The sequence below is a fragment of the Ambystoma mexicanum genome, chromosome 4p (genome assembly GCF_040938575.1).
Source record: "Ambystoma mexicanum isolate Mex_15411 chromosome 4p, UKY_AmexF1_1, whole genome shotgun sequence".
NCBI classification, from domain to species: domain Eukaryota; kingdom Metazoa; phylum Chordata; class Amphibia; order Caudata; family Ambystomatidae; genus Ambystoma; species Ambystoma mexicanum.
This window is the reverse complement of record NC_090927.1, coordinates 275,643,912-275,671,774: the sequence shown is the minus strand read 5'-3', so window position 1 is coordinate 275,671,774 and position 27,863 is coordinate 275,643,912. Positions and strand designations below refer to the sequence as shown.

The window sequence follows — 27,863 nt, the reverse complement described above, 5'->3', positions numbered from 1 at the left end:
GACAAGCTGGTGACAACATTGACTTTTACCAGTTTCTGGTGCATTTTGTTTTAGCCTTCCTGCGTTTGGCTAACTGTGGCTAGTGGTCAGACATGGCTATGACAATATTTTTCGATTGTCCTTTGTCCATCTTGTATTTTAGCCTTCTTCCTGGCCTTTGGAGCCAGGAAAATCCTTATAAGGACTTCCAGTACCCAGGAAAGCAGAGGCTTTTGGCTGGCTACTGGAGGGCTGTGCGTGTTTGCTGCCAGGAAGTGCGCTGGGACTGTTGATCCCAATTGTGAGAAACCTGAAGGTGTCTCCCTAACTAGTCCACTGAGATCAGTCATCCAGGTGGCCAGGACATGGCCATCGCTATTGGATCCAGTTCCTGGGGTGGACTAGTGAGGGAGGATCACCTGGATGGGGTGGTCCTTGGGTAGTGGAAGTGGGACACCGACAGGTGAGAGGGGCTATCCCCCTTCTTACAACACCTTTTCACCCTCCTACCACATAGGATATTCCAAAACCATGCCCCCTTTTTACAACTAACACTTTCACACATCATGAAAGACGAACAAACACCCGAGCCGTTTATCGGACATGTCCCAACAGAAGGGTCAGACAAAGTCAGGCAATTGACCTGAATTACACGCACCCGACGGCTCTTTCCTTTCCCCACAGAGATAAAAGGTGGAGCACACTAAGAGCAAGGCAGACCGTACGACTTGACAGCCATCTTTGACCGGCAGATAAGCGTGAATACGGGAAGTGAATCCCACATCGTAAGTTAAAGGAAAAGTGTGTTGACTAGAGTGAACCCGGCATATGGTGGTCCACATTGAATTGTTTGAAAAGACATTAAGATTAGTGAATACCGCAGAGGGGGACCCAGGGGTGAAGAATCATCACCTAAGTGCAATCCGAAAATAACTGATTATTTGTACTACAAGATCCTCGGAAGCAGGAGAGCCAACCTCCGAAGATCCTGAAATTGATAAGGATCTGCGCCCGGAAGAGGGGGATCCAGTGGTGAAAGACATCACCAGATATATCTGAAAAGGAACTCTGTTTTCTGAATACATCAGCCCCACGGCAGCAAGAGACTTTTAGATAGAAAAGAGACAACCACTTAGTGCCCTGATGACTGAAAGCGGAACTGTTGGCTCGTGCTGGGAAAGGTCGAGCGTCCGCTATGCTCCAAAGTCCCACCTTGTACTGTGCTGAAAACGTGGGGAAGGGAGAACTCAAGTACTGCATCCGACTAATCATTTGTGAACACTTCCTCCTTTCTTAAGAACATTATCCCACACTACTTTTTGTATTTAGCATAAGGAATGGCAATAGGTTTTTTAGTTTTAGTATAGGCCCTTTTATTTGACACCACCACTAGGACTGCCTTATTATTATTGGATGGTCAAAACTTGCCCCCATCTTAGATTTAGGTTTAGATTAGGTGTTTTTCCAACCTACCTTTACAGTTTAATAAAAAACCCTCAAACTCTGATCACTTGTGTTTGTCCATTCTTGATACCATGCCTTCCTTACACAATCCACAAAACACAATCCACAAACCGTTGCCAGTGTGTCTGAGTGAATTGCATGAGTTTTACTGCCAGTGGTCCTGATTGGACAACTGCTGGGATGTGTGCGCAGCAGATCTGTCATTGGCTAGTGGGAGCTGCTGCTCTTAGCTGGCTTTTAGGATAAGAAGTGGACCACCCATGTACCCACTCTGCAGAGATCCTGAAAGAAACTGAAGGAGCCAAGACTCCTGTCCAGCTACAAGACTTGCGAGGAGACCGTGGACCCGTCGGAAGGAGGCTTGGTGACCAACCTCTGCTGCGGCCCTGGTAGAAGGACCTTAACAGTAGGGGGACCTCATCAGTAAAGGGATCAAAAAGTGTTTTGCCATTAAAATGGAAGGTCAAGAACTTTCTCTTGAATATCCAGGTGAAGAGAATAAGCTGATAACTGCGTGTCTAAGCCTGCACACTGCATTAGTGACCGTTCTTGCTGTTGCATCAGTGAGGCCCTTAACCACTTGGAAAGCCGGTACTCTACCTTCTGAAATCCAGAAGGAAAACTCATCAGCTGCTTCCAGAGGGAGCATGTCAATAAAGCGGTCAGGGTTCTCCCAATTAAAGAGTTTACATTCTGCTTTAACTGTAGTAGTGTTTACTTGCCTGAGTTGTAAGGTAGCATCAGTGTAGTACTTTTTCCCTTATGCCTTCCAGGCTTTTGCATCCCTATCTAGAACTGGAGATGGAGAAGGACCTTTTCCCTTGGTGCCAGGGGCAGCTGAAACTACCGTAGATTGTGCAGGAAGATTTCCAATAAGTATCAAAAAGGCTCTTCCTTAGGCACCTTATACTTGGGTTTCTAAAGCTTTGGAGATGTGAGGATCTGAATGAGGTTCTCCCTGAGGTGCTAATGCTTGCTATAGAACAGATAATTATATGGGAAGTGGATTTTTAGACTGCCAAGATGGCAGTTTACCAAAAACACCAGCCATTTCAATCTTATCCTTAGGAATGATTTCCAAGGCCTGCATGGCTTTCGCTACAATCTCATAGTACACCTTGCATGGTGACGGAGCAGTGTCGTCATCTGTGTCAGAGTCTTTGGAAATTCTTTGTTTCATGGACAGAGGAGCTTAATCCTCGTTGTCAACTGATACAGTAATTGGTTCAGGAATAGGATTGGTGGGCACTGATCCCAGAGAGGGTATAATAGGCAACATTTTGTCTTCAATGCTTTGAGCAAGAACTTCTAAGAAGGGCTCAGAAAGCATGGTTTCCAGTAACATATTAGTTATGTCATTTGCCATTTAAGAAGGATTAGGTTGGGGCAGTTGTAACCTAAAAGGTGAAGTAGAAGACTCAACCTTGGTAGGCTGACGGTTTGGATTATACATGTTGAAAACCACACAGGTCTAGGCACTTCAATATTAGTTAAAACCAGCTGTCTCGATTGAGAGGCTGGAACCAGAGTTGGTCGAGCCAAGTTGTCCTCAGACTGAGGAGAAAATTGTGGCAAACTTAAGAGAATTCACTCACAGGAGTACTGAATAATTGTTCCGGAGAAACTGTAAAAAATGTTGAAGCAACAAAATCTGAACTAGAATGGAATTATCTTTTTGACTCTCCGGTACCGAATCAGAGATCGATGAACAGGGGATTTTTTTCCGCTTGTGCTTCTTCAGGGAAGTCAGTACCTGACTGGATCTCAAGTGAGAATATTTATGTCTCTTGTGAGAGGACTTGTGACTTCTTCGGTATGGAGGAGCTTGAGGGCTCAACTACGATTACCGAGGATAAGATGTTGTCTTTCGGTACTGAAAGGTTTACGTGCAAGTAGCCAAATTAGCTGTAGCAGATACAGGGGAATCGGAAGGTATCGAGTCAACCCCGGAGGCGTGCAGCTCTTTGAAAAAACCCTTGCCGGTTTGGATTACTGAGGCATTAGAGCTTTCCCCAGTACTATAATAATTTTGTCAGGAGTAAACAATTCTTCTGGTACTGGGTGGATAGTTTCAGACCCTTTCCCACCTGGAAGTACTAACACTTTTCCACCCAGAGGTACTCTCCAGTGAACACACCCGGGGTTTCCCCCTGAATGGTCCAGTGAAGTCCCAGGAACTGAGGAGGCGGTCTTCCCCTGGTTACCAAAGGCACGTGCAGAAACACGTACCTCACCTGAAGGTACGGTCCGCCTCTTACCAATGTCAGCCTCCATCGTGTTCCATAAGTCTTCGGTGGTCTTCGGTACAGGTCCCAGCTATGACATGGAGAGAAGGCGAGCCCGCAGAGACCTCGGGTGAATCCCACAGCAAAAGACACGTACTCCCCGAGTGATGTATACCCAAACACCGGACGCAGGCATGATGGGGATCGGCTGCCGAGAATTGCTGACAACTGATGCACTGCTTGAATCCTGTTGCATACGACATGAGTAGAGGGAGGCACCACAAATTGAAATAAAAATTAATGACCAATCGCTAAGAAAAAAGGGATGGACAGCAAAAAGTAAAGCCCCAAAAAAGGAGGGAGTCCCAGCACAGCAAAATTCTGACCCGCCATGTAGGCGGAAAAACAGGAACTGAGTGTGGAACTTTGGTGATGTAGGGGTAAGGTGTGGGCCTGGAACGTGGAGAGATGCATGCATAATCTATGCCCTACACCTTCAAATTGACAGCTATTTTTTTGCAGCACAATTTTTCCAGCCTGCCTACGGATGCAGGCGTTCCCAGCCAGTTGGGAAGGAGGGAGAGCCAGAACAAAAGGGAAATATTTGGCGAAATTGTTCAAAAAGAGTGGCATACTCAAAGCCCAAGGCACCTGGTTGTTTGACCTGTAGTGGGTGGACCGTGTAGTTTGACAACTGCGCCATGACCAGGGGGCATGCAAAGGAAGTTTGAGCTTGGTGAAAGGATCCCTGAGAAGCCTATTCAACTTTGTGAAAACCAGGATGTTTAAACTTGGGGAAGGGAACCCTAAGTGGGTTATTGAACTTTGTGATACAAAGAAGCTTTGGCAGTTGGGGAAGGGAATCTTAAGAAACCCCGTGACTCGAAAAGTCTTGAACTTAGGGAAAAGAACCCAGAGACACCTGTGGAACTTTGTGAACTGATTTGCTCTGAACTGGGAAAAGGAGCCAGAGAACAGCTCCAGTTGAAATCAGCTTCCCCTTTTACTTTTGAACACTATTTTGTTGAGCAAGATAATCCTACACAATATTTTGTTAGATGCAAGGGCAAGCATAGGTTTTGACAGACCGACTTTGTATTGGACTTACCGACTTAGACTGGCCTTATGTCCGACGTGCCACAGCAGCGTTGAGAGCAATATATAGACCCACAAAAAGGCATGATCTCTGTGACAAAGGCATCCCATATAATGAAGTGTAGAAGCATACAGGAATGGGCAAGTTAATTTGGCATGGCTCATTAAGAAGGGCAGAGAGAACCCAATGTTTTGTATGAGAAAAATCATAGCATCAACAGAAGAGCGCAAGCTAACACTGAACAGAGACAGATAAATGGGACCATGCATTTTTTTTGCATGTGCCAGGTTTTGGGAGGGTGGGGGCACAGTGGAAACACTTTTAAACAATGTTTTAGTCCGTAATCTTGCAAGTGGACCTTTCACCACTAGAAATCTAGCTCTAGAAAATGAGAACTACCAATAAGGGGTCTTGTACGTAAAACATCTGAAATATTAAGGTGAAAACATTTTGTGCTTGAAACAAATACACAATAAATTAATCTCTTCAAGAATACCTTTTAATATTTAATGTGTACTGAATAATTTAAAGGGTAAAGACGCCACCAGTTGTTAGATCCCTGGTATTGATCCCTTGCAATCGATTTCCCTCAAGATGAAGTCCCCTTATGACTTGCAAATAACTCAGTTGCTTCCGAAGCAAAATCTGCACTCAAATACCTTAAATATTACAATACATTTTGCATCAAAGATATGCATGACCAGGAACGCATTCAAATACTAAAACAGTGAATACATGGAAGCAGTTAATCACTGAGGGAGGGCATTTTAATAGTTAAAATTATAAAAAGATCTGTCTATACATTTAGTAAAGGACTCATTCTCTACATTTTCCTCCGCAAAGGATGTTTGATGATCCAAACAAAAAACAGATATTGCTACGCAAAATGTGTAAATGGTTTACAATTTTCGTTTAAATTTTCTTTTAAATACTTATTAGAAATATTGATGCAATATTTCTAATAAGAAAAGCTTGATTTAACAATGTACCTTCCTCATCAGCTTCCGAAGAACTAGCAGCCTTGCTCTCCAGATTTTCTTCCAAAAAGTCAGTTATGTGATCTGAGCAACTAATTGTTATTTCTATTAATGAAACAGAACAAAGTTTATTAACAAAGAAAGCATCATTTATGAGATAAGCATTCTCTACAGTAAGAAATTGCCAAATCAGCAAGTAGATTAAAACATAAAACACATTCAAATATTTAAAAAAGAGCATACTTGGAATTACTGAGGGAGTTAGGGAAGGCAGCACGAATTGCAGAAATATTTCAATATCTAGTCCAGCCAATCCATTTCTTTTAGTACCTTCAACTGTATCAGATTGTGTACAGTCCTTGTTCCCTACATTTTCATCCGGAAATATTTGATGATCCAAACGAACAGCTATTCCTACAAAGAAATTATAAAAAAAGTTAAGATTTACAAGTTCTTAACACAAAAGAAAGCGATGCAATATTAGAAAGACGGAAAGCTCCCTTTCAAGCTTATGTACCTTGCACATCAGTGTTGGAAGAACTAGAAGTCTTGTTTTCCTGAGAAAAGCTAGTGGTCACGAGATCTGAGCAAATAACGGTTATTACTAATAGTGAAAAAGAAAGGTTTATATAACAAAGCAATCATGATTTATGGAATAAAACATCCTCAACTGAACAAATGTACAAATAGTCTAGTAGTTTGGCGACCACCTAAAGAAACAAGACTAAGGGTAAACTCTGATGTGCCTTGTATGTTTCCCATTTAAGTGAAGCTTTGGGTGCTTTATTCAGGTCATACAAGTCATTGTTTTGATCTTAGTTAAATGGCTCAACTATACCACTTGGACATTTTAGGACCCGTTCTCCTACGTCTCTGGCACTGGAGAGGCCCAAGTCGATAAATACTCTAAAAACAGTGCACACAAGTTACCACACACCTCAGTACATAAGTACTCTAAGGCCTTCAGGAACGCAAAAAAGAATATATGTGTGGCCAGCAATCCCACCTGTGGCTGCCACCAGCTACTTGGATTTGGAGTTAATTTCAATCAGTTTATAGTCCAGGTGGTGTGTACTAAACTGTGGGATAGGGTATTATTGCTCTTACTGGGAGTACTCTCTGGACACTGAGCACTGTTAGACCCATACCACAGTGGTGTCAAAATAATGTAGAATAGAGGCATGCAACCTTTGGGGTTTTAGATTACCACTTGTCTGGTCCCAAAACAATGACTAAGCTGACTAGGAATGATACAAGTTTTAGTCCAGAACATCTCTAGAGCCAAGGGCTGCATACTTCTGATGTATATTAAAAAATCAGCTAAGTCATTAGGTAACATTCTAGTAGAGAGTAACACAATGATTAGAAGCAGATCTCCGCGCTAGTCTTAAACAGCTGATCTGCAAGTGCAGGTCTGAATCCAAGAAACCTGGCAACGTGAAGATTCATCTCTAATGACACCATCCATGCTGGAGGGATAGGCAGAGTGAAGAGTAAACAGACCGTCATTGAAGCACCAGCGCTGTAGGAACAACGCTGCTCACAAATCAAACCATTGGCGCAAAAAGCCGATTCGCAGTGCATCTGCACCGAACATTGTTGCAACCACTGCGAAGGCTGTCGAGGGACACCGACTCGAGGGAAGTCGACGCACAGCGCCCTCTACTGGAAAAAAATTCCGAGGCCAGCAAGCTGGAATGGATTAGATCAAAGATAAGAAATACGTCGGAGGACACAATCCCTTCGAAGTAAGTTTATACCGGTTTGACCAAGTGTATTCCTTGACTGTTTCTCTGTGTGTGCTCATTGTGGACCACTTAGAAGCTCACCACCTCTTGAGACTTAGCCTAGAGCACTCGCATTGCTACCTTGAACTGGTTTGGCTACAGTTCGTAGAGCTATCCCCGTCACAATATAGGTTGGCCATCTATACATCTGTCCACCAGGCCAGAGTAAAGAAAAAATACAAGTTACTCCTTAGTCCCCTTTCCTCCATATTGCATGGGCGTCCCTTCCTAGGAATGGGAGACGGAACCTTTTTCACCAGAAAAAACCTTCCCCTCTAAATTTAGAGGCACGCTGGGGTGCGGCCCTAGGAGCATGCGCTACCCTGATTTCACCACCGGTGCCACATCTCAGTCCCCATTGACGCGTCGACAATATTTATCATTGCCCAATTACACCAATCTTAATACGGGGAGGATGGTGAGATGTATGGAGGAAAGGGGACTAACGACAATACAGTGAATAACTTATAATTACTCTTACGTCCCATCACCTTTCCACCATACTGCATGGGCGATTACAACTGAATGTAGCCCCAGGGTGGAGAGGGGACCCTCCTTAAGCAAATAAGTTCCTTAGAAGAACAAGTTACTTTCTTACCTGGTAACGTTCTTTCAATGGGATGGTCCGACGACGTATTCCATATCTATGACAGGTAATGTCCACAGCTGTGCTGCTTCGGAAAATCTTTGGCTTTGGCGTCTGCGTCCTGCGTCGATGACGTCGATGCGCCGTCCCCGAGGACGACCTACGACAGCCGACGTCACCCGATGTGATAAGTAGGACGCACAATGACCATAGCCTCAGTTGTAGTTTTTTCCCCTAGAACGTGTGCCACCAGTTTTCTGCCAGTCAGGCACACAAGGCCTTGAGGAACGCAAGCTGCAATCGCAAAAGAAATTCTGCAGCGGGGAAGGTAGGGAGGGAGCGATATGGAATACGTCATCGGATCATCCCATCGAAAGAAAGTTACCAGTTAAGAAAGTAACTTGTTCTTCGAGGGGATGGGGTCCTCCGACGTATTCCATATCTATGACAGACTCCCAAAGCAGTACCCAGCAAGGAGGTGGAAAAAGAATTTAGAACACAAATTTAGCATGCCCAATCAAATTGTGGAATAAAGGACTGCCTTGCCAAAGGCCAGATCCTGCCCTCGGATGGAATCGAGGGAGCAGTGCCGTACAAAAGTATGTACTGAAGCCCAGGTGGCTGCATCACAGATGTGACGAATAGGAACACCCCTCTGCAGGGCAGTAGACGCAGCCACTCCCCTGGTAGAATGGGCCCGCAAGCCAGCCGGAGGGTCCTTACACGCCAAGCGGTAACACTCGGAGGTAGCTAAAACAATCCAATGAGACAAAGTCTGTTTTGTCACAGCTTGGACCAAACGCTTTCCAGCGTACCCAATGAAAAGTTGATCATCCACTCTGACCCGGGACATGTGCGAAATATAAAAGCTCAACGCTCTCCCAGGATCAAGCCTATGGAGCCTCTCCTCTTCCTTACCAGGATGTGGAGGAGGCTAGAAAGCCGGAAGAACAACCTTCTTGCTCAAATGAAATTACGAAACCACCTTCGGAAGAGAAGGACGAACTCTAAGGACAACCCTGTCCTTATGAAATACAGTGAAGGGTGGCTTAACTGAAAGTGCCTGTAACTCACTCACTCTGCGAGCGGAAGTAACCGCAACCAAAAACCCAGTTTTCAGAGTTAACAGTCTCAAAGGGCAAGAACGTAAAGGCTCAAACGGAGCACCCATAAAACAAGGTTCAAATCCCAACTGGGCACCAGAAAACACTTTAGTGAGCCCTTTCAAAAACTGAGAAATTAAAGGAATCTTAAAATAGGAACATTCTTCAGACGAGCGCTTAAATATGGACAGCGCCGCCAGGTAACCTTTAATGGTCCCCACTTGCAAGCCCCTGTAGGCCAAGGAAAGGAAAAAAGACAGAGCCATGGCAATGTCGCATTCAAAAGGATCCACATTCTTAACTCTGCACCAGTCACAGAACTTTCTCCAACGGCAACGGTACAGAGACTTTGTTGCCGGCCGCCTGGCCGAAAGCAACACCTCCATCACGTCTTTAGGGAGGACCCAATCCTCATACCTCAACCTTTCAGAAGCCAAGCGTGAAGGTTGATGGATCTGACCTCTGGATGGAGAACCTGACCCCCCCTCCCGTGAGAGCAGATCGTCTCGGTAGGGAAGACGACGTGGAGGGCAGATGGACACGTCGAGAAGGTCCGGGTACCACGTCCTCCGGGCCCACACCGGAGCAATGAGAATCATCAGGGAACCGAACCTCGGTAACCTCTGCAGTACTTGCGGGATGACGGGTACTGGAGGAAACGCGTACAGCAGTGGGAATGACCACTCCACCACGAACGCGTCTCCCCAGGCTCCTTTTGGAGAAAATTCCCGCGAGCAGAACCTTTCGCACTTCCGGTTGACACTGGAGGCGAAGAGATCTACTTGAGGGGTCCCCCAAAGGGGCGAAGATCTCCAGGAGAATCTCCTGAGCCAGCTCCCACTCGTGAGAGTTCGTGCTCTGCCTGCTCAGAACGTCCGTCTCGTTGTCATCACCGGCCAGATGAACAGCCAAGATCGAAACTTCCTGCTGGATGGCCCAGAACTCGAGCTGCATCGCCTCCCCGCAGAGGAAGTGACCCTGGCCCCCCCTTTTTTGTTGAGGTAGTGCATGGCCACCGTGTTGTACGTGAAAATCAGGACACTCTTTCCTCGCACAGTCGGCAGAAAAGCCTTCAGGGCAAGCCTGACGGCCCTCAGCTCCAACAGATTGATATGGAGTCTGGACTCCGACGGAGACCAACGACCGCTGACTGTCAACTCGTTGGCATGAGCTCTCCATCCCGTGAGGGATGCGTCCGTCACAATCGTCACCTCCGGCCAGGGCAGCCAAAATGGGCCCCCCTTCATCAGATTGCCTTCGCCAGCCCACCAGAGAAGGTAATGGGCGACCGAGGGCGGCACCTGAACAGGGTCCGACAGCCTGCCGGAGGACTGAGACCACTGGAGCTTGAGTGCCCACTGCAAAGATCTCATCCGCAGACGAGCCTCTGGCACCAGAAGAATGCAGGATGCCATGAGGCCGAGCAGTCTCAAAAACTCAAACGTTTGGGAGATTCTGGGCAAGTTGAAACTTGTGCACCATCTGCTGAATGTGAGGAGCCCTTACCTGGGGAGGAAAACACTGCCCCAGGGATGTGTCGAGCACTGCTCCGTTGTGCTGGTGCCGCTGCGTCAGTGTCAAATGGGACTTCTTTAAATTGAGGGAGAAGCCCAGCTTGTGAAGGGAGTGGCAGGTGACGGACAGATGATCCAGGACTTGCTTGGGAGAGCTCTCCCTGATCAACCAATCGTCCAGGTAGGGGTAGACGTTAACCCCCCTTTCCAGAGATGCGCTGCCACCACCACCATGAGCTTGGTGAAAACACTCGGGCGGAGGTCAATCCGAACGGCAGGACCCGAAACTGAAAGTGCGAATCGCCAACCGCGAACCTCAGGTACTTCTTGTGCTTGGGATGGATCGGCACATGGAGGTAAGCGTCCTGGAGGTCGAGAGACACCAACCAGTCCTGAAGTTGAAGGGCCTGGAGGACTTGAGAGAGAGTAACCATCTTGAACTTGTCCTTCCGGAGGAGTTTGTTCAAGCCGCGCAAGTCCATGATGGGTCTCACTCGCCCGTCTTTCTTCGAAATCAAAAAATAAGGGGAATACCATCCCTTGTTCCTCTCTGCTACAGACACCAGTTCTATGGCGCCTTTCTCCAGCAGGGCTTGAATTTACTGCGCAAGGAGCGGTTCCGGACTCTTTAAAGAGAGTTTCCCAGGTCGATTGTCGTGAGGCCTCTGCCGAAAAGGAAGACAGTAGCCGTGGGTTATGATCTCCAGAACCCACACATCTGAAGTAATGGCGCGCCACTCTACAAGATGCTGCACCAGCCTTCCCCCAACCGGCGAACCATGGGACCTGGCCTCATTACTGAGTGGTAGCAGCTGCGGCATTGCCTGAGGGCAAAGAGGCAACTGCCCGAGCGACCTTGGCACCTCGAGTACCCTTGTTTCCACCTCTGGCACTCTTACGGTGGCCTCTTTGACTGCTAGCTCCTCTCGCTTTACTGAAGGATGAGTAATAGCGAAAGGAACCTCCCCTCCATTGCTGTCCCCTAGGACGAAAAGGCGGAGGTTGTCGAACTGCAGCGCCCAACGACTTCGCTGCAGCTTTGGAGGTCTGCAACCTCTCAAGGCTCTCGTCAGCCTTGCTGCCAAAAAGATCTTCACCGTCAAAGGGCATGTTGAGGTGCCGGGACTGCACATCAGGAGCGAACCCAGACTTCCGCAACCACGCAAACCTGCATATTACGGTGTTCGCCGCCATGGACCGGCTGACACAATCTGCCATGTCCAAACCTGACTGAACGGCCTCACACATGGCATTCTTGCCATCCTGAACCATAGCGAGGAAACCATCCCGTTCGTCCCCTTCGGGAATAGTTGGCCGCCTGAAGCGCCATACCCCCTGAAGAAAACACTTTCTTCGTCCAGCCGTCAAAACGTTTGTCGTCCCTATCCGGAGGGATGGTAGGATACGACGCCTGCTTTACCGGGGCCGTAGCCGCCTGCACCACCAAACTCTCCGGATTGGGGTGCCGGGACAAGTAGCAGGGGTCGCTACTGGCCAGAACGTATTTTCACGACCAAGACTTGCCCACTGCCGGGAGACTCTCCGGAGCAGTCCAAGCCGCCGCCACCCTTCTCTGCAGAGCCATATGAAACGGCAATACCGGGTCAGTGGTGGGACCAAGATCAAATATGTCCGTGAGATCATCCTGAATGAACTCCCCTGGGGGAGCCAACCAACCCAAGTAGTCGGTGACCCGAGACATAAGGCGCCGATATGAAGAATTGCATGAGTGCCAGGCTCCGGCCTACAAAACTCAACCTCCGGAGAGGTGTCCAGTCCACTGGCATTATGCAGTGACTGCCTCAGGTCATCAAACTGGCTATGGCCCGAGATAAGCTCATCTGGTACCGTAACCGGAACCAAGAAGTCATCAGAGCCTTCATCACCCTCTGAAATGTACTCCAGGCGGTGAGAGGAAGACACCTAGGGACCAAAGCTGTGCCTGACCATAGCCAGAGCCTTTCTAGGGGCTAACACCGTGCCACGGGGCCCCTCCGACACCACCGCCTCGAAAGGCGTCGAGTGTGCCGAACGAGTCGGCACCGGCGTCGAACGCATCGGCGTCGACGTCAGCTGCAGCGCCGCCAGCATCAACGGCCTCGAAGCCGGAGCTCCGAGCATGTCTCTCGACGACCGAGGGGCCGACAGTGTAGACGACCCCCTCGGAGGCGGAGTCTCGAGAGAAATCGTCGACGACCTCGGCACCACAGGCGTCAACATCTTCTTCCAGGACAGCACAGGATCGCGCGGTCTGGAGCGCGTCGAGGACCTGGAACGGGCATGGCGAGAACGGCTACCCTTGTCCGAGCGGGACCTCTCCCGCGAGCCGTGCTGACCACCCGAGCCCGAAGGCGCACGAGCAGTGTCTCTCGACCGGTGCCGACCGACCCCACTCGGAGGCGTGGACGGACCGGTGCCCTGCGATTCAAGAATCGCTAGCATCTGCTTCCCGAAGAAGCCCATTCCTCCGGTGTCGCTTGCATGGAAGGAAGAGGACGGGGAAGGCGACCGATGCCAGCGCTTCCGGGAATGCCTCGAAGAGGCGGAGGAGTGGTGAGACCGACTCCTGGAAGGAGACCCATTGGACTTCCGACGATGACGCAGAGTCGCCTCTCGAGTCATCCGTCGAAAGCCCTGCAGACCTCGATTTCCGGGGCTTAAACACCCGACCTACCGACAGCTTCTTCTTGTATTCCCACAAGGCCTTCGCCGTGAGCGACTGGCAGTCGACACAGTCGTCCGTATCGTGGGCCTCCTGGAGGCACCAGAGGCAGGCGTCGTGCGAATCCGTGACCGACATCTTGGACCCACAGTCCCCGCATTTCTTGAAGCCCGGACGCGGGGTTGAAGACGAAGTAGACATCGCCACGAACAGGTCTTCACAAAAAACCGAACAGGTTCAACGAACCGAGAAGAAAACAGCAAACTCCAAAGAGTCGAGGCGTACCGAGATTCACGAAGGAAACACGTTCGCGGAAAAAACGGAACTGAGGCTATGGGCGTCGTGCGTCCTACTCATCACATCGGGTGACGTCATCCGTCGGAGGAGGTCCTCGGGGACGGCGCATCGACGCAGGACACAGACGCCGAAGATTTTCCGAAGCAGCACAGCCGTGGACATTACCTGTCATAGATAAGGAATACTTCGGAGGACCCAATCCCCTTGAACCGCCTGTCCAAACGTCACGTCTGACTTAGAGCTGGCATCCAAACAGTAATGCTTAGAGAACGCCGAAGGGGTGGACCAGGTGGCTGCCCTACTTATGACTTGCCACGGAACCTGCCGCTGGAATGCGATGGCCATGGCCTTGGCTCCGACAGTGTGAGCGTGGATGTTAGCTGGCAGTGGCTTGTGCTGCCCCTCATAGGCCTCTTTGATGGCCGCAACCATCCACTGTGCAATAGAAGCCTTGGATGCTTGATAACTGGGTCTGGAGCCCCCAACAGTGACAAAGTGTGTCTGACTTGCGGAAGCCCTTGGTCCTGTCCAGATAAAATTTCGGAGCGCCCATGACATCCAGACAGTCCAAGACACTCTGAGCCTCGTTCTTGGGGTCAGTGAAAAATGTAGGTAAGACTATCTCTTCGTTTAGATGGAAAGCGGTGGGTACCTTAGGCAGGAACGCCGGGTGAATTCGCAGGACCCCCTTATCCCTGTGTAAAGTGGTATAGGGTTCTGAGGCCACCAGAGCCTGGACCTCGCTGACTGCAAGCAGAGGTGAGTCCCACTAACAAAGCTCTTTTAATGGTGACCAGCCAGATCTCTACCGACGCCATTGGCTCGAAGGGTTTGTGCGCCAAGGTGCCTAAAACCACATTGAGGTCCCACACTGGGTGTGGCATTTTGATGGGCAGGTAGAGCCTGGACAAGCCCGCCAGATGGCGCCCCTATTGATCTCCAGGTTAACCTCTGATAGGCTCAGGTGCCCGAGGGTGACCTGCTCAGGAACCATGCTGCAAAGGCTAACTTCTGTGGGGTGCGGCAAATGACCCTGCCCTCTGCTGGGACACGAGACGGGCTGGACCCAGCAGAAGGTGAATGGCTGCTCTGTCCGTGAGGCTGAGCAGTTCAGAGAACCACGGTCTCGCCGGACACCATGCAGCTATCAGAATGATGCTGAGGTGACAATCTTCCTTTATCTTGCGGATTACCCTGTGGACCAGGGGTGTGGGAGGAAAGGCATAGGCCGTCGTGCCGTCCCACTGTATCTAATGCGTCACCCAGGGAGCCGGGGCCCTGCCCCTGCCAAGACACGAACTGATGAAGGATAGTCTCGGGAGGATAGCTCAGGGGCAACATGCTCACCTTGGAAGCAAGACGACAATGAGCAACACTATTCGATCCCCGGGTCCACGCTTAGACACCTCCGGGTATTAAACGCATTATAAATAACATATATGGCACTTCCAGTTGGTCTGGGAGGCAAACAGGTCCACCTGAGGGTGCCCGCCTCTGCTGAAGACCTCCATCAGCCCCTGGTGGTTCAATTGTCATTCGTAATTCTCTGCACACCGGTTGAGCCTGTCCGCTTCCAAGTTGGCCTGCCCCAGGAGGTGGACGGCCGTGAGGTAGGTAGATGTTCTCCAGGGCCCATTCACACATGCTGACCGCTAGGCTGCACAGCAAAGGGAACCTGGTACCCCCCTGCTTGTCGACATAGTACATGCTGGTGGAGTTGTTAGTCTGGATAAGGACGGTCTTGCCCCCAATGAGCGGAAGGAAAGCTGAGAGCTAGCCAGATAGCTCCCAGTTCAAGCCATTTGATGTGTGACTCCAGCCGGTTCCAGACTCCATGGACTCTGTGGCTGTCCCGAGTGGCTCCCCAGCCCTCTAAGGAGGAGTCCGCCGTGATGGCAACTCCTGGGGATAGCTGCCGGAAGGGCTTACCCGTCCGCAGGTTGTAGCCACTGGACCACCATGTGAGGTCCGAGTGGAGAGAAGTTGGTATGCTGACCAGCTCTGCTTGGGAGCCCTTCTCCTGATTCCATGAGGCTGGGAAGTGCAGCTGTAACCCCATCCTGAGTCTCATGTGTGGCGCGGCCAGGAGGACCACCGCCATGATACCCAGTAAGTGTTGGTACCACCAGGCCGAGGTCACTGCTCCGTTAAGTAAGTGCGTAGTGGCCCTCTTGATGGCTGTAATCTTGTCCTCCGAGGGAAAGACCTTCTCGGAGCTCGTATCCCAGATGAGGCCAAGGAAGGCGAGGGTCTGCGTGGGCTGCAGTGGAGACTTCTTGATGTTGATGGTAAACCCCAGGTCGTGGAGTGTGCTCATAAGTGCAGAGGAAGTGTGGGTAACCCCCTCCGAAGATCTCGCCCTGACAAGCCATTCGTCCAGCTATGGGTAGACATGGTGGCCCTGGGCCCTGAGGAGAGCTGCCACTGCATTCATGAGTCTGGTAAATTCCCTGGGGGCTGAATTGAGGCCAAAGTGTAGCACCTTGTACTGGAAATAGCAGCCCATGATCCTGAAGCGCGGGAAGGAGCAATGTGGCTACCAAATTGGGACATGTAGATAGGCGTCCTTCAGATCCATGGAGCACATCCAGTCTCCCTTGTCCAATGTCTCCGCAATGAGTGCTGGCGAAAACATCTTGAATTTCTGAAGAGGAAGGGAGAGGGTGGATTGTTCCAACACAACCCTCAGGCCGGCCTGGTCCTTTATGGGGAAAATCCTGGAATAGAAGCCTAATCCTCTCTGGGAGGCTGGGATTTCTTCAACAGCCTGTTTCTCGACGAGCAACTAATTCTCCGCCAACAGAATTGCCGCCCCAATCTGTGGGAGTGGAGGGGAGGAAGGAGAAGAGGCAGGCAGTACCCCGTGGATACTACAGAGAGGATCTAGGTGTCCGTGAAGTTCTAGCACCAAAAATGCACGCGAGAGGCAAGCCTGCCCTCCACCGGAGACACTTGGAACCGAAGGGACGCGTCATGCTTTCTTTCCTTCTGAGGCTGCTGCTAAGGAGGGGGACTGGAAGAAGCACTTGCCCCCCCCCCCCCCCCCCGGGGCCTTTTCCTGTTTGCGCCGGTGCTGACTGGGAGAGCGGTCAGGCTGCCTCGACCTCTGTTGCTGGAAGCCCTGGAACCCGCCGAACGACCGCCCCGTCAGAGCACTGATGCAACTGGGTGTACACCTTGGGCGTGGCCTTCAAGGATAAAGACTTCGCAGTTTGCAAGCTGTTCTTTTTATCTAATTCCTCGTCAGTGGTAGAGTGAAAGAGGTCACTACCCTTGAACGGAAGGTCCAAAATGCGTGCTTGGACGTCAGGGTTAAATTTAGTAGCCCGAAGCCAGGTCGTCGTCCTCGTGCCCATGGCAATGCAGATGGCCCGGCCAGAGGTATCAATGTGGGCCATGGTGGACTCCATGATGTCCTGCGCTAGCAGCTTGCCTTCTCCTAGACCCGCCTTGAAGTGTGCCTGGCTCTGCACTGGAAGTTCTGGAAGGAAGTCCGCTATTTCCCGCCAAAGCCTCTGGTTACTGGCTGCCAGCATGGCATCTGCGTTGGCTTGGCAGCGCTGGATTACAGCTTCTTCACGTACGCCTCCAAGATCTCTTCCTCCTAGCCTTGCATCACCTAGGAGGACGACGAAGACTGAGGCTTAGAGTAGAAGGACGCAGCAGCGATCATCGAAAAGAGTGCGGTTGAGGGTGCACTGACAACAAGAGTATTCCCCTCCATCTGTCTATACTTGGCATCGAGGCAATGTTTGCCAGGTAGGGCAGAGTGTGGCTTGAGCCAGCCCTTTCCTGGCAGAGTCACGTCTTTCTGCATCAATATACCCGTCTTGGTAGGGGGTCTTAGGGTGAGGACTACTGCCAAGATCCCCCACCCCCCCTCCTCTGGGCTGCTCGACCTCAGTTGAGGAAGCCCCACATTTTCTGCCAAACCGGCAAGCCTGTTGTGGGAAGCCTTCGCTGACGGCAGCGTGTCAGGGTGGTCCTCCTCGTCTGTATCCACCAGAGCGTCCGGCTGGTCCAGAGCGGGTGGAGGAGTGCTGGGTGCCGTGGGCTGCGGTGTGGGTACCGGAGCCAGAGGATGCTGCAGAGGCTGTTGTGGAGCCACCTGAACTGTGGGAGGCAGGGGAGCCTGAATCGAAGGAGCAGGCAAGGGCAGTGGGGGCTGCGCTAGGGCCTGTGGTGCCGGAGTCATGGGAGGAATGACTATAGGTGCTGTTGGAGTGACCGAGGGGGGGCAAGTCCCTGACTGCATCCCACAGGATGGACCCCCATCTGAGGGGTTCACATCAGCGCCAGGAATCTTTCGACAAACCAGTCTTCGGAGGCTGAGGCGGTGGCAGTAGATATTGACAGAGTGGCTGCTGGGGCCGAAGAGCACTCTGTTTTGCAGGGGGAACCTGCCCTGCGCTGCTGATGGATAAGCTGTGGCCACGTACCTGGTGGACAAAAAACCCACCTCGAAACTCATTCTTCCACCTGCTCCGTTGCTAGAAGTGGCATCGGACGAGCCGCCATTTAATCTGGTGCAGCGGCCATTTTGTCGAGCTGAGTGACAAAGTCGGGGTGCTTGGCTATCTGCCCGGCCTCCTCCAAGACTCTGTGTTGGAGCATGAGGCCTACCCTGCAACCAGGCTGGGTAGGCGTACTGCCCTCGGCAGAGTCGCTGGTAGTGCTGCATGCAGGCGCCCCCTCGGACATTAGGCCAGTACTAGGGCGTTGGCCCTTGGGTTTACCCCAGGTAAAAGAACCTTGCGGTCCCTCAGCACTGTTTCCGGAAGGATTTGATGACCCCCTCGGCCGTGGGGCCGGTAGCTGGACTAGCTTTGGTACGTGTGCCGGTGCGAGAACCTGAGAGGGTCCTCCCGCTCGGGCGTTTTCTCAGAAAAGAGTTGCCCTAACGGGGTGCGATGGAAAATATCGGCCATCGATCTCTGTCTGACGAAGTCCTTCAAGTCCTCTGGAGGCGACCTTTCGAATAGCTCCCTCCACATAGCTGGCCTGTTCTTCAGTGCGCGCATGCGGTACAACCTTCCCATCCATGGTCGGGACCGAGGCAGCCGAGGTAAAAAGCGTGGGGGTCGGATGTAGGGAAGAGCCCCTCACAGGCTGGACACCTGCTAAAGCCTGCTGAAGTGCTGAAGTCGACATGCGCCGGGGAGGAGCGTGACGCCGCAGGACCAAATACCTGAATGACAAAAAGACAAAAAGAGCGCTGGTGAAATTGGCCCACTCCCGTCAACGCGGAAAAGGGGACTGAGGTGTGGCACCGGTGGGCGGAGTCAGGATAGCGCATGCTCCAAGGGCCGCACCCCCACGGACCTCTAAATTTCAAGGAGAAGATGTTTTTTCAGGTGAAAAATGTTCAGTCTCCATCCGTAGGAAGGGACGCCCATGCAGTATGGAGGAAAGGGGACGGGACGTAAGAGTATAAGTCCTAACACCGACCACTACTACGGCCTCCATAAGATAGTCTAGTCCCTCCACAGGACCAAGTCAACTTAAACACTGTTGGGGGGAAAAACTCCCAGGTAGGTTTGAGGGCTATTAGGAGTTCGCAAACTCTTGGAAGGCCAAACCCCTTCCCCCAAAAGGAACGTACGCCTAGCCAAACAGCAAGTTCAAACTGCGGTTCATTACAGCCAAAACAAACAGGGATCAGTTATCAGGTCACAGCGCCGAAATCCTGCAGGAGCAGATTAATAGCGCACCAGATCCCCCAAGCCAGTTCTCCCAGCGGTCAATTGAACAACTCCTGAGTAAACCAGACCGGGGGAAAAGAGGAAGTGGAGAAAATAAACGGACAGGATTCCTTCTGCCTCCTTCAACTCCTAGGACACTGGAAACCCTGCAAATAGTGCATTTCTGATTAATAATCAACTTTACACTTACTACAATGAAATCAAATTACTTGCATAAACCCTTCTGTTACCAATCTGTCTCTGCTTCTAGCCTAGAGACACTTGCTGATTAGTGGGAAGATCCTATAGTTGTTGCCATGCAATGAGTTCAGTGCTGCAAACCCCTGTGACTTATCTTTTTCTTTACAGTAGACTTCCTTTAAAAACATTTTTCACTTGTATTTCCTCAAATAAACGCTTTCCTCAAGACAAACAAGTTACTTTCTTACCTGGTAACGTTCTTTCGAGGGGATATTCCTCCGACGTATTCCTTATCTTTGATATACGTTTCCAGCTTGCTAGCCTCGGAAATTTTTTCTCTGTAGAGGGCGCTGCGCGTCAACGTCCACCGAGTCGATGTCGCTCGACGGCCACCGTATCGGCGCCGACGTCACCATGCCCATAAATAGACACGCGCTGCGTCCGTTGCTCAGTTCCGTTTTGTAGTATAAGAAAGACATGCCTGAATTGGTTAGTAACCTTGAAGGAGCGAAAGCTGCAACCACAAGGGAAGTTATCACTGCAGGGATGGATGGGAGGGGCGATAAGGAATACGTCGGAGGAACATCCCGTCGAAAGAACGTTACCAGGTAAGAAAGTAACTTGTTCTTCGAAGGGATTGTGTCCTCCGACGTATTCCTTAACTTTGATAGACTCCCATAGCAGTGGTATGTAATTGGAGGAGGGAGTGATAGTGTTATATATCCCTTTAGGGATGGACCGAGTGTAATACGGCTTTGCCAAATCTGGTCTCTTAAGCAGTGGAGGCATCCAGATTGTAAAATTTTGTGAATGTATGTGCGGACGACAATGTGGCAGCTGCACATATGTCTCGGACCGGTACCCCTCTCTGGAGAGCCGAAGAAACTGCGATACCCCTGGTTGAATGAGCCCTGAGGTTTTAGGGTGGCTCTTTCCCTGCTAGTCTAACATTCCAGGATGGCCAAGATAATCCACCTGGAGATTGATTGTTTGTTTTGTTATGGGTAGTCCCAACTTGTGACCTGAGTATCCTACAAACAGCTGGTCTGCTTGCCTGATTCTAGCCATTCTGCTGATGTAAAAGCTAAGAGCTCGCCTAGGGTCCAGCCTGTGTAGCCTTTCCTCCTCTTTCCCCGGATGGGGAGGAGGGTAGAATGAAGGCAAGGTAATTTTCTGAGTAATATGGAATTCAGAAACCACCTTTGGGAGAAAATTAGGCTTCACCTGGAGGACAACCTTGTCCTTGTGGAAGATTGTATGTGGGGGTTTACAGGAGAGAGCTTGTAGCTCACTCACCCTCCTAGCCGATGTTAGTGCTACAAGTAGGACAGTTTTAAGTGTGAGAAATCTTAATGCGCAAGAGTGAAGTGGTTCAAATGGAGTGCCCATTAAGAAGTTTAAGACGAAATGTAAGTCCCATAATGGAACCTGGAATGGTTTGAGGGTAAACATTAGTCAGACCCTTGAGAAATTGTACCACTAGAGGAATTTTGAAATACGATGGTTCCTCCGCAGTGCGCTTGAAGATAGAAAGCGCTGCGAGATAGCCTTTTACAGTGCCAACTTGAAGGCCTGAGTTTGCCAAGTAGAGTAGAAACGATAGCACCGTTGGTGTATCGCATGAAAAAGGGTCGATATTCTCTTCCCTACAACAGCTGCGAAACTTGTTCCAACGGCAGCGGTATAAAGACTTTGTTGCTGGTTTTCTGGCCGAAAAGCAACACCTCCATGACGTAATCGGGGAGATCCCAATCCTTGTACCTCAACCTTTCAGAAGCCAAGCGTGGAGTTTGAGGGTTTTGATGTCTGGATGGAGAACCTGACCTCCCTTCTGCGAGAGAAGATTCTCTTTGAGTGGAAGACTGATTGGAGGACAGATGGACATATCCAGAAGGTCCGGGTACCACGTTCTCCTGGCCCAGTCCGGGGCAATTAGGATCATGGTTTTCCGGAATCTTCTAAACCTCCTGATCATTTGAGGAATAACAGGGACTGGTGGAAACGCGCAGAGGAGTGGAAACTCCCAGTCCACTACGAACGCGTCTCCCAGAGCTCTTCTCGGGGGAAATTCCCTCGAACAGAACAGCTCGCACTTCCTGTTGGTGCTTGTGGCGAACAGATCCACCTGAGGGGTTCCCCAAAGGGCGAAGATCTCTTGAAGGACTTCCTGAGCTAGCTCCCATTCGTGGGAGACTGTGCTCTGCCTGCTCAGAGCGTCCGCTGTCAAATTCTTCTCTCCGGCTAGATGGACTGCCGATAGAGAGATTCCTTCCCGAATTTCCCAAAACCAGAGCTGCATTGCCTCTCTACACAGTGGTAGTGATCCTACGCCTCCTCTTTTGTTGAGGTAGTGCATGGCCACCGTGTTGTCCGTCGTTAACAGGACATTTCTCCCCTGTACTGATGGCAGGAAAGCTTTCAACGCTAGTCTGATCGCTCTCAGCTCTAATAGGTTGATATGTAGTCTGGACTCCGATGGAGAACAACGACCGCTGATGGTCAGGTCGTTGGCATGGGCTCCCCACCCTGTGAGCGAGGCGTCTGTGACTACTGTTATCTCCGGCCATGGTTGCCAAAACAGTTCTCCTTTCAAGATGTTCTCTGAATAGGCCCACCACTGAAGGTCGTGGGCTACCCTGTCCGGAATACGGAGGAGATCTGTCATTCTCCCTGAGAATTGTGACCACTGACTTCTCACTGCCCACTGAAGAGATCTCATTCTCAGGCGAGCCTCTGGCACAAGGAAGATGCAGGATGCCATGAGGCCTAGCAACCTCAAAAAGTCGAAGGCTGGGAGACGTTGGGCATTTTGAAACTTGGTGACCATCTGCAGAATATCTTGAGCCCTCACCTCTGGTGGCAAGGCTTTTCCCAGGGAAGTGTCCAGGACGGCTCCAATGAACTGGAGTCTCTGAGATGGTATCATCTGTGACTTCTTTAAATTGAGGGAGAAGCCCAGTCTCTGAAGCAAGAGGCAGACATAATCTAGCTGGGTCCGGGCCTGTTCTGAAGATACGGCCCTGATCAGCCAATTGTCTAGGTAGGGATAGACGTGGATCCCTTCCCTCCTTCGACTCGCCGCCACTACCGACATCAGCTTGGTGAAGACCCTCGGGGCAGAGGTCAGCCCAAATGGCAGAACTCGAAATTGATAATGAGAGTTGCCAATTGCGAACCTCAGGTATTTCCTGTGCTTGAGATGGATTGGCACATACAAATAAGCATCCTGAAGGTCCAGAGATACCAACCAGTCCTGGAGCTGGAGGTCCTGAAGGATCTGAGAAAGAGGTACCATCTTGAACTTGTCCTTCCTGAGGAACTTGTTCAATTCTCTTAAATCCAGGATGGGTCTCAGTCCTCCGTCCTTCTTTGGTATGAGAAAGTAGGGGGGGGGGGAGGGGGGGAAGTACCAGCCCTTGTTCCTGTCCGCTACAGGTACTGGTTCTATGGCACCTTTCTCTAGCAGGTCCATAATTTCCTGCAAGAGGAGCGGATCTGGAACTTTTCGGGAGCCGTTCCCCGGTGGATGACTGAGGGATGTGTAGAAAGGGTAGGCAGTAACCTTGGGCAACTGTCTACAACGCCCAAGCATCTGACGTTATAGCCTGCCATTCCGTCAGATGGTGAGTTAACCTGCCCCCTACAGGTGTCTTGTGTGCAAAGGCCTCAGAATGGTTTGGGGGCGGCTGATGCAGATGCCAAGGGTAAAGAGGCACCTGCTGCTGGTGCGGTCTTAGTACCTTTGACCCGTCCACCTCGTGTGGATCTTCTTTGGCCTCTTTGAGCCGGCTGTCCTCTGCCTTTTCCGAGTGCGTAATAATAGCGAAAGCACTTTCCTCTCCCCGAGGTTCCTGAGGGGCGAAAAGGAGTTTGGCGGATAGCAGCTCCTAGGGATTTTGCTGCTGCTTTAGAAGTCTAACTTTTCCAGACTGTCATCAGCCTTCTTTCCGAATAACGAAGAGCCGTCAAAGGGCATATTCAAAAGTCTGGCCTGTACATCTGGAGCAAAGCCAGACTTTCGAAACCACGCATGCCTGCAGATTGTTGTACTAGGCGCCATGGCCCTGCTGATACTGTCAGCGGAATCGATGCCAGTTTGAAGAGACTTGCACATGGCATCTTTGCCATCTTGAATGATGTTAAGGAAGGCTTCCTTCTCCTCTCCATCGGGTATACAGTCAGCCGCTGATGAAGCACACTCCCATAATGTGTGACTGAACCTGGCGAGCGTACAGGTGGCGTTGACGGACTTCAACGCCATACTACAGGCAGAGAAGACTTTCTTTGCCATAGTCATACCTCTTGTCATCCCTGTCCTGTGGGACAGTAGGGTAAGCAGTCCTACTGCTGGATGAAGGTGCCGGTATTTAGGGTCAGCAGCCGCTACCCTATACTTTGTCGACAGTCTTTTATTGACTGCTGGGATGACTTCGGGAGTCTCCCAATTGGATGCAATTTTTCTTTGTAGGGCTGCATGGAAGGGGACCACCGGGTCCTCCTGTGGGCCTTTGTCCAATATATCCGTTAGATCATCCTGTTGGAAAACAGGTGAAGGCGCAGACCAACCCATAAACTCAATTATTCTTGCCATCAGGGTTCTATATGGTGTTTCGGCATGTTCACCTGGGTCTGGCTTTACAAATTCCACTTCTGGGGAACTGTCAAGTCCACTGGCCTCATGAAGTGAGTCCTGTAGTTCCTTCAGCCTCTTTTCTTCAGAGGTGAAATCCTCTGCAGCAGACAGTGAGGATCTCTGCAAACCAAAAGTTTCTTGCTCGGGGTCTTCTTTTTCTTCATAAATTGAAGAAAGACCAGGGTATTCTGGTCTCTGAAATGGAGTAAAGCCCATCTCTAGGGCTGAAGGAGTCAAACTCGTTATCGGACGAGATAATGTCGAAGTAGTCGAAGCCGATGTAACCGGCCTCGAAAAAACTGGCAGGGGCCTCGAAGAATTCGAGAGGATCGGGATCCTACTCGAGGGCATCGACGACGGTCTCGGCGTCGTGCCGGAGGCCCTTGAAAACACTGTTGGCTGTGGAGCCTTGGTCCTCCCTTTCATTGGCGTCGACGATGGCATCGAGTCGATCGACCGATGCGTCGAGGAACCCTTCGACAACGGCGTCGATGGCGCCGACCCGTGCGTCGAGGGAATCTTCGACGACGGCGTCGAAGGAACCCTCGACGCCGGCGTCGAAGACGGTGCCTTCTTACCCGATGGCTCATGGCGCTCTTGGGTGGAATGTTTCGCTGGGGGCTGCGACTCACGGCGTTTTGATTTTTTGGGTTTTTCACCTGGGTTATCACCCTCAGCTGTCTTCGAGGGGGTCGAGGCCGCGTTCTCGAAGACGCTTAACATTTTCTTTCTGAATTCCTCCCACTCAGTTTAAGAACTGCGTTTGGTGGGACAGGAAACTCTTTCTGGGGACACCGAAGACGAGGAATGGGACCTTCGACATCTCTTTTTTGAGTGTCTAGATCTCGACGAATGGTGGGAGCTGCTTCGAGATCTAGAATGGGAGTGTTTTCGACGGCGAGGAGACGAATGCCTCGACCGACGAAACCTTTGAGGAGGTTTTGGCTGACTTACCTCTCTCGAGCTTCCCCTTTCACCGTCATGGACATGCAGCCCTCACACTCCGAACAATGGTGCTCGGACCCCAAGCACCGTAAACAGAACCTGTGTGGATCCGTTATTGACATTTTTTTTACCGCAGTCTCGACATTTCTTGAAGCCGGATCGCAGCGTCGTCGGTTCTGATGAAGAAGCCAACGAGAATGATCAGGAATATTCGTCGAAATAGATTAGATAAACCTGACTGAACTGAGCAACGACGTTCCGAGGCCCCACGAAGCGCGGAAAAACGGAACTGAGCAACGGACGCAGCGCGTGTCTATTTATGGGCATGGTGACGTCAGCGCCGATACGGTGGCTGTCGAGGGACATCGACTCGGCGGACGTCGACACGCAGCGCCCTCTACAGAGAAAAAAATGTCCAAGGCCAGCAAGCTGGAAACGTATATCAAAGATAAGGAATACGTCGGAGGACACAATCCCTTCAAATTGCTCTTACTCAGAGTTCACACGGCTGAATTATAGGTAAATCAACTTCTTTTAGAAACCTAAGGAGTTTAACCTTCCTTTCCTTGTACTCAGTTTCTTCTGACTATAATGTTTTTACAATTTCCACTCTTGAAAAACATCTGACGGGTCACTCCTCTCAATGACTGCCTCATTCTTGTCTGATCACATAGCTTGCTTCCTCACATCAGTTTTCTGTCACACATTGCTTTTCTTTCTGTAGATTGCCTCCGTATCATATTAATGTTCTAACAGATTCACACGCGCTCGCGCAAACCTACTGCTGCCACGCCGCTCAGAATTACTGATGAACTGCTTCCCTGTTCTGCTTTTCAAAAGCGCAGACCGCCGCCCACTGCCTCAGCTGGTCTCTTTCGCCGCCAATACGCGCTGCTCCGTAGTACCGAATACTACCGACGCAACCCCCCTTGCCTTTCTTTGAACGCAAGGCACGTCGCAGAGTCCCTTAATCGAACGCGAGAGGATTTGTTACGAAAACAACGTTGAACTCTACAACATTGCAATGTTGTTGGTACGCGCGTGAAGATTTCAAAAATGAACATTTGCTGGCACGCGCACACTCGCAATTAACTGGATTCAATTATTTACAGCTTCTCTTTTCTAAGATAGATAACGTATTTTACAACTGGCAGGCAAACTTTTGATTTCTTTCCTCTAACAACTTTTTAATGCTGTTCATGCAATTAAACTCAATTCCATAGATTAAAACATTGTTTAAGCAAAATTTCAGTTTCTTTCAACTCAGTCACTTTTCTGAATTCAGTCTGTCTTTTCCAGATGAACTTCCTCAAATAAGAGTCTTCTTTTCTCGAGTTCTTTAGTTTCTTGTGGAGCTCCTAAGCACTGTGACCTCTCCAAAGCTGATGTTGAATGAAAGGCAGTTTAGAACCTCTCCAGAGGTTCCAAACTGCATCACTGTAGTATCACAGTAGTCTGCAGCCAATCACTGCGAAGCAGGAAGTTGACCATCTTGGACTGGGAGAACTGCAGCTGACTAGCTGTAGTATTGCATACTACAGCTGGCGCTGATCATGGGAGATCGAGTTCTGGAATGGGAACGCAGAGGACGGAATGGAGAAGAGGAGAGGCCCGCTGAGAGCGTAAGATCTCACTGCATCCGCCCCGTTCATATCTCATTTAATTATATTAATATATTACTGATGTATCTTTCTTGGTAATGTAATACCCAAGTAAATACTTTCCATTGTGTCATGCCATGCTTCACCAACATAAGGTCAAGGAAATAAAATCCATGAGCTTAACCCTAACTCCACCTACATCAATAAATTAAAGACATCAAAACCCAGGGACCCGACATCAGTACAAGGATAGAAGAAATCCACAGACATTTCAACATCTCCTGGCTTGCAGGCAGTTTTGTCCTGAAGTGGCGTCATAGTGACATCACAACCTGAGCCCCTTGCCAGAAAACCTATCGGCCTATTGGATTGGTCGTCAGGAGCATAATAACCTATATAATCCCCTATATGAGTTATTCTACTTGCTCGCGCATGTCAGGTGGCTGGCCTGGTCCATCCCCAAATGACTATCTCTAAACATAGTTGTAGTGTGAGGGTCTTACCATTGGTTCTTGCCTGTTGCTACCCACCCCTAGAGGACTGAACTGTGATTGGCTAGAGTTGACCTCCCCAGCCCTTGGATCCGCAATGGTTCTCAGTTCTTGGTGTACCTTCTCAAAGTAATAAGAACGACCATTTGTCTGCATTTTAACTTGTGTGCACCACCTTAGACTAAGAGTTCTTGTTCATCTTACTTGTCTCACATTGTAACATCTTTGTTGCAAGCTTCTGTCTGGCGGCGTGAGATCAACTCTTTCCCAGCTCTAGTTTCTATTCATCGTCTGAGTCGGCCGGGTCACGTGTTCGGATGATTTAGAGCTTCTGCAGCTCTGAATTAGAAGGAATTATTCGCATTTATTGCAGATGGTGCTACTGCCATTCAGTGAATGGAATGTCGTTCGTATCTGGTGGCCTTGGCAGCGGGTCGTGTCTCTCACGTTTGCTCTTGTCCAGCATGAATTCGCCTCAGCTCTTGCAGAGAAGCTTGGGGCCTGCTGTAATTTTCCTAAACCATTAAGCACTTCCTACAGTGTCGATGCTATTCTATATTCTCCATATGTTAGTCACACTTGGCTCTGTCAGGTCTCATAGGTGCTCCTGCAGTTCCATAA

At 50.1% G+C, this 27,863-nt stretch overlaps 1 protein-coding gene across 5 annotated transcripts in view; it reads right to left on the bottom strand.

Moving 5' to 3' along the window:
• The window catches only part of TDRD6 (tudor domain containing 6), a 1,508,150-nt gene that overhangs the window by 707,746 nt on the left and 772,541 nt on the right, over nucleotides 1-27,863 (bottom strand). For all 5 annotated transcript variants that reach the window (XM_069605809.1, XM_069605810.1, XM_069605812.1 and 2 more), the window contains 2 exons: nucleotides 6,072-6,155; nucleotides 5,754-5,846 (listed from right to left, as the gene is read on the bottom strand). In XM_069605809.1, coding sequence (XP_069461910.1) covers nucleotides 5,754-5,846; nucleotides 6,072-6,155 — 177 coding nt within the window. The remainder of the gene's footprint in view (nucleotides 1-5,753; nucleotides 5,847-6,071; nucleotides 6,156-27,863) is intronic.